Source organism: Muscardinus avellanarius (assembly GCF_963383645.1).
Source record: "Muscardinus avellanarius genome assembly, chromosome: 14".
Classification (NCBI taxonomy): Eukaryota; Metazoa; Chordata; class Mammalia; order Rodentia; family Gliridae; genus Muscardinus; species Muscardinus avellanarius.
Window position 1 is genome coordinate 12,179,292 of NC_137800.1, and position 6,563 is coordinate 12,185,854.

Consider the following 6,563-nt stretch of genomic DNA (forward strand, 5'->3'; position numbering starts at 1 on the left):
CCTCTCCGGATGTAGAGCAGGAAAAAGAGAAACTTAAGACACAGCCCGGAACCTTCATGCAGGGCTCTGGGCGCTTGCCCTAGCACCTTCTACCAGGTGAGGACACAGGCCCCTCCCCTCTGTGCACACAAGCCCCTCCCCTTTGCTTATAAGGCTCCTCCCCTCTGTGCATATAGGCCCCTCCCCTCTGCTCACACAGGCCCCTCCCCTCTGCTCATACAAGCCCCTCCCCTCTATGCATATAGGCTCCTCCCCTCTGTGCCCACAGGCTCCTCCCCTCTGCACACACAGCTCCTCCCCCTGCGCGCATAGGCTCCTCCCCTTTGCCTGAGGCAGCAACCGGGCTCCATCTTAAAAGAATAGAGCGGCCCTCACAAGACACCAGGCCTGCCAATCCCGTGATACAGGTGGAGCCCACAGCCCAGAGCCTACCAAAATGATTCCAAGGACCCAACCCAGCTGCTTATCTGCCTCGCCCCTTCCTTTCCATGAAAATCAGTGAGGTCTCCAGCCCGAGCTTGCCCTGCCCCACCTGCGGTTTCCCCACCAGGCCCAGCGAGGTGGGGCAGCCACCTGGATGCGGGGGTCTGTGGGTAGGACCGCCTTCACTCGTGGCAGTCGTCTCTGTGTCTTGCCATACTTGATTAAACAAAAGCCTGGTACATCCGTCCACAGGACAACTCCGGCACCTCTGCTCAGGCTTCCTCCAGCGGAGGGCTGCCCAGGGGCCGCAGGGCGCACCTGGGGATGGGATGTGGGCAGGGCAGAGTGTGCTGGGCTAGGGGTGCATGAGACTGACTTCCAGGGCTATGTCTGTAATCTCTGGGAACCTAGGGTCTGTGCTAGAAAAGAAGCCATGTTATTAGATGACCCTGAGGGCCCTTCTAGCTCTAAATGCCTTCTGATGGAAATGGTTTCTAAAGTACCCAGATGGTGGCGCATCCCTGTAAACCCAGTGCTAGTAGACAGAGACAGGAGAACTGCAGGTTGGAGGCCAGCACATGGTTACTTAAGGAGACTCTGTTTCAAAATAAATAAATAAAAAGGGCTGGGGTTGTAGCTCAAAGGGAGAATGATCCTCCTGGGTTCTCTCCCCAAGAACACACGCAATGCTTATATGTGATCTGAAGTGGGGAGGAAGAAGAGAGTGCAGAATTACACTTACCCCACAGTTAATATGGCTAAAATCTGGAAGAAAATAAAGAAGACTCTTAACAAAAGGATGGGATTATAGATAGATATAAATGTACATTTCACCTTTCAAAAAAGAAGGAACCAAAGTTCCTGTCTGCCCAGTCAGAGCTGGTGGTTTATCTCTCATGGCTTCTGCTGCTTTTATAAGCATGCTGTATGAGTTTCTTATTGCTGGTGTGACAAATGATCACAAAATCAGTGGCTTTGTTTATTTATTTAATTTTATGTGTGGTGCTGAATATTGAACCCGGGGGCATTCTACCTCTGAGCCACAACCCCAGCCCTATTTTTTATTCTTTATTTTGAAACAGGATCTCACTGAGTTGCAAAGGGCCTCACTAAATAGTAACTGAGACTGTCCGTGAACCGCGATCCTCCTGTCTCAGCCTCCCAAATGCTGGGATTGCAAGCGTGCGCTACCACGTCCAACAAAGCAGTGGCTTTAAACCACAAGAGCTCATTATCTTACTGTTCTGGAGGTCAGAAGTCTAAGCTTGGCTGACATCAGTGCTGTGCTCCTCCTAGAGACGGTCCTTTTCCCTTTGTTCCTTTTTTTGAACATCTCTATTGGGGAAAGGGTACTAGGGAATAAACCCAGGGCCATTCTACTTCTGAGCTACAAGCCCAGCCCCCGCTTTTTTTTTTTTTTTTTTTAAGCAGAGTCTCACTAAGCTACTGAGAGTCTTGTTAAATTGCTGAGGCTTCCTTCCAATCTGCAATCCTCCTCTCAGCCTCCTAAGTATTGGGGTTACAGATGTGCACCACCATGCCCAAAAGATACTTCTTTTCTTTATCTGCTCTGGAGATGGCCCTCAGTCCTTGCTAGTCCAGGGCTCCACTGGGCCTCAAAGCCAGCTGTGGCCAGCGGAATCTTTCTCACACACCCTGGCTCTAACCTTGTTTCAGTGGCCAGCTCCTTCTGGGATGCTCCTACTTCCTGTACTTACAGGACCCTTGCGATGACTTGGAGACACCTGGCTCAGAACGATCTTCCTCCTCAAGACCAGCTCATTACACTCATGCAAATGAATGCCGGGTTTAAAATGGCGAAAATAAAATAAAAGACGTAATCATCTAGTTAACAGCAATGTGCCAAGGTCCATTTTATGTCTTTTTAAGATACTATTCGGCGGCGGGGCTGGGGGTGGTCCCTGCAGGTGTTAGTTTTGCAACTTTCTCTTGATCTATAACTATTTCAAAAGGGAAAAAATTAAAGGAAAAGAGACCTAGAAAAGATGGGGGGGGGGACCCAGTTTTGTTTGGCGGCTGTGGTACCCTCCGGTCGAATGGGAGGAGCTTTGATCAAGACAGAGGCAAAAGTTGCATAAAACTGGTTCAAAAGGAATCAGCATAGTGGTGTGGTGGCGCACGCTGAGACAGGAGGATCGCACAGGTTCGCACAGGAGGATGGCGCAGGTTCGAAACCAGCCTCAGCTACTTAGCGAGGCTCTCAGCAACTTAGTGAGACCCTTTTTCCAAATAAAATAAAATAAAAAATAGGTCTGGGAGTGTAGCCCGGAGGCAGAAAAGCCCCTGGGTTCCACCCCCAGTAACACACACACACACACACACACACACACACACACACACACACATCAGTATACCCCTTTCCCGGATTCACCGATCCTTAGTATCTTAACCCACTCTACTTATAGGGTTTATTTATCAGTCTTTACCATTGTTTCTGAACCATCTGAGAAGGTCGACACTTGGAGCGCTTTCACCCCTCCAACATCAGTGTCTGTTTCCTAAGAATATCTTGTATAGAATTACAGTACAGTACATTTAATATTGACACTACTTTCCTCTTCAAATGTTCCACTTTTGTCGGTTTCTCCAATAACGTCTAGCACCGAATACCGCTTCGAGAGCCTTAGATCAAGCAGATCCGGCTTTGCCACCAGTCTCTCCTCGGGGCCGGGCACTCGGATTCTCCTGGGGAAGAGTCGTTTATTTCAGTGGGGCGGTAGCGACTGACCTGTGCATCTCTGCCGGCAAAGCCGTTCAGTAAGGGCTACATGGGGCATTTCTCTCTGCATCAGGACTCGGCAAAGCGTCCCGCCTTCTACTGGGAGTGGGCTGCGGCAGCAGAGCCCGCTTAGGTTTTCGCGCCCAGCCTGGGAAAGCGGCTCAGGGCGGAGGGCGGCGAGCCGGCCAGCGAGTCCTCCAGGGAAAATCCGAGCGCAGCGGTGCGGAAGGCTCGCCTTCTCCGCGCGGTCACCTGCGCGCCCGGCAGCCAATCAGCGGCGCGCCCCGGGCCCCCGCAGCCAATGGGAAGGCGGCGCGGCGCGCTTCCCCCGGGGCTATAAGTGCTCGCGGGGAGGTGGAAAGCGAAAGTGGAGCGGGCGCCGCGGGCGGACCGCAGCCAGCCGCGGGGATGCTCCGGGCTCCCGAGCCGCCCGGGGAGGCGGGGGCCGCGGGCCGCAGCCCCGGGGCAGCGCCGCCCTCGCAGTCCAAGCCGCTGACCTCCTTCCTCATCCAGGACATCCTGCGGGACCCGAAGCGCGACCCGGCGCCCGAGCCCGAAGGAAGAAGAGGCCGCGCCGAGGAGCCGCAGAGCGCCGGGCCCCGGGCCGCGCCGGGGGAGGCCGAGACGCAGGCGGAGGCCGAGCCAGGTGAGCCCCGGGGCTGGGAGGCCGCGGCGGAGGCTGCATGCAGGGGCGCAGGGAGCACTGGTCCCCAGCAGACCTCTAGTAGCTCGGGATGCCGGGATGTGGGGCCCCGCGGCGACAAACAGGCGCGGGACCTCGTGGTCCCCCCTCCCCCGCGCCTCGGACGCCCTCAGGGGGTAACCTTGAGTCTTGATGCGGGCGGGGCACGGTTTAGGGGCTGGAGTGCAGAGGCATTCTACATCCAAGCTACGTCAGCCCCCAATTTCTCTTCTCTTTTTTCTTCTTCTTCTTCTTCTTCTTCTTCTTCTTCTTCTTCTTCTTCCTCTTCCTCTTCCTCTTCCTCCTCCTCCTCCTCCTCCTCCTCCTCCTCCTCCTCCTCCTCCTCCTCCTCCTCCTCCTCCTCCTCCTCCTCTTCTTCTTCTTCTTCTTCTTCTTCTTCTTCTTCTTCTTCTTCTTCTTCTTCTTCGATGAAGTCTCGCTAAATTACTGAGGCTGTCCCCGATCTTGAGATCCCCCAGCCTCAGCCTCCCAAGGACGGGGGTTACAAGGGCACGATTTTGACACCGGCCTCACTCGCCGGGGCCGCGTTCTTTGGGCTCTGCGGGGCTCAGAAGCCAGCCGCCGGTTCCAGCCCAAGTTACCTCTACAGTTAGAAGAGCTAATAATAACAGCATACGAGAACTCATAAAATAGGGTTTTGCCAGCAACGGCTCCTTTCGCTTCTGAATTCGGGTGTTCCCTTTGGTCTTCTGGAGAAATAACACCGTTGGAAATTTAGAGTAGTCCTGGTTTCTTTTCCATCACTTCTTATGCAGCAACCTAACGCCTCATTTAGAGACGAGCGGATTAAAGCCCGCCTTTAGTCTTTGCGCCTCTCCCATCACACAAGCCCACTCTTGCCCGCCCGGATACTAACACCAGATATCATTTGGTCTCCCTTTCCTGAGTATCTTACTCCTTCGGGCTCTTCCCTGCCTCACCGCCCCCACCGCCCTTCAGTACACAGATCCCAAATCCCTATTTATTGAACTTGACAATGTGGCAGAAAATTCAACCACTGAACACCTTGGATTCTTGCTGATTCTTAGAAAATGCAGGCGTAATATGTAGATGTACTCATTCCTTTTTCCGGAGAGTTCCTCAGTCATGCGAAAAAAGTGAAATGTATCCAGGATAACAGTGGGCTGTTTGTTCACCCACTCAGGAGATAAGGGTAGATTGAATTCTGTGCTAACATGTAACTTTTTTCCCTTCCAATCCTCCTTCCCTCTGTTTTCCAGATAGTCACTTTGAGACTTATCTGCTGGACTGTGAACACACTTCAGGGGCCTTACCACGCCTTTCCCAGACCTCCAAGCAGCCACAGAAGCGCTCCCGGGCTGCCTTCTCTCACACCCAGGTCATTGAGTTAGAGAGGAAATTCAGCCACCAGAAGTACCTGTCAGCCCCTGAAAGAGCTCACCTGGCCAAGAACCTTAAGCTCACTGAGACCCAAGTGAAAATATGGTTCCAGAACAGACGCTATAAGACCAAGCGCAAGCAGCTCTCCTCGGACCTAGGGGACTTGGAGAGGCCCTCCTCGCTGCCAGCCCTGAAGGAGGAGGGCCTCTCCAGGGCCTCTCTGATCTCCATGTACAACAGCTACCCTTATTATCCCTACCTGTACTGTCTGGGCACCTGGAACCCTGTTCTCTGGTAATGCCGGCACCGATGGCATCTATATATGCTTGAAAGCCGCCTTCCCCAAGGTGTCTCCTTGAAAAAAGCAAAAGGGGCTGTGGTCAGAGAGTGCTGGGAACCCCAGGCGTGCAGACCAAAGCTATTGGAGGTTGCTGTGGACACCCCTGCTCTTCATCGAAAGGTCCAAGGCACTGACTATTTTAATATCTAAATAACTCCCCCAGGACACACTGGAGGTCACTGTGCTTTCAGCTTCCTGTTGGAAGGCGACAAAGAGAAAACCCCCGTGCTGTTTCCAACACTTTGTATGACTTTGGATGAGCGGTCCACGTTGCTCCTGACGGTGCTGCTGCCGCCGCTCGAGCCTCTTGGGTAACTAACTGATCTGGACACTGCAGGAGACCACCTAAAGGGCAGAAGGACAGCCAAGATGAGGACATCACCTGCTGAATTAAACTTAAGTTCAAAAGCCTCTTGTTGACGTTGGAGTATGGCCAAGGGTTCTCTTTGTCCCTGTAAAAGTGAGAAGGGGCTCAAAAAAAAAAAAAAAAAAAAAAGCCTGCATGTTCTGGGCAGGTTGGTGTGGACATGACGGGGTGGGTGGGGAGGGAGGTTAAAATAGGAGCTTCCTATCCCTCTTTCAATAGTATGCCAATTTAAGTATTTACAGGGTGGCCCGAGGAGAACAAGATGCACTCGCTGTGGTTTTTAAGACAAGCTGTATAAACAGATCTGGACTGCAAGGGGTGGGGCCGCGCCAGAAGACTCTCTGCCTAGCCAGGACGGGGCCTGCTGAGGTCTCCGCACTCCTTGCCGGAGCCCTTGCCGTTTTTATTATCAAAAGGAGGAAAGGCCTCTCTGCCAATTGTTTCTGCCCTTGCTGAAGACACTAGAATCAATCAGAGGTTCCTGGAGTTTTCAGGCTAGAATTTGTACTACATTTTGACAAAGATGACATCATATCTTTTTGTGTGTAAGAGCCTTCCTTCCCTCCTTTTATTTTTCTGTTTCTTGATTTCTCTAGCCATTGCCTACCGAAGGGTTCCTTTTCAGTTCAGGCTTTTGCTCTACTCCACC

The 6,563-nt window shown here is 52.7% G+C and overlaps 1 protein-coding gene across 1 annotated transcript; it reads left to right on the forward strand.

Annotated features, from left to right (window-relative positions):
• Positions 1-3,571: 3,571 nt before the first annotated feature.
• On the forward strand, positions 3,572-5,505 carry NKX3-1 (NK3 homeobox 1; the record flags this gene model as incomplete). Its single annotated transcript, XM_080710114.1, has 2 exons — positions 3,572-3,809; positions 5,087-5,505. The coding sequence occupies 2 exons, from the start codon at positions 3,572-3,574 to the stop codon at positions 5,503-5,505; spliced, it is 657 nt and encodes a 218-aa protein (XP_080566240.1).
• Positions 5,506-6,563: the final 1,058 nt, after the last annotated feature.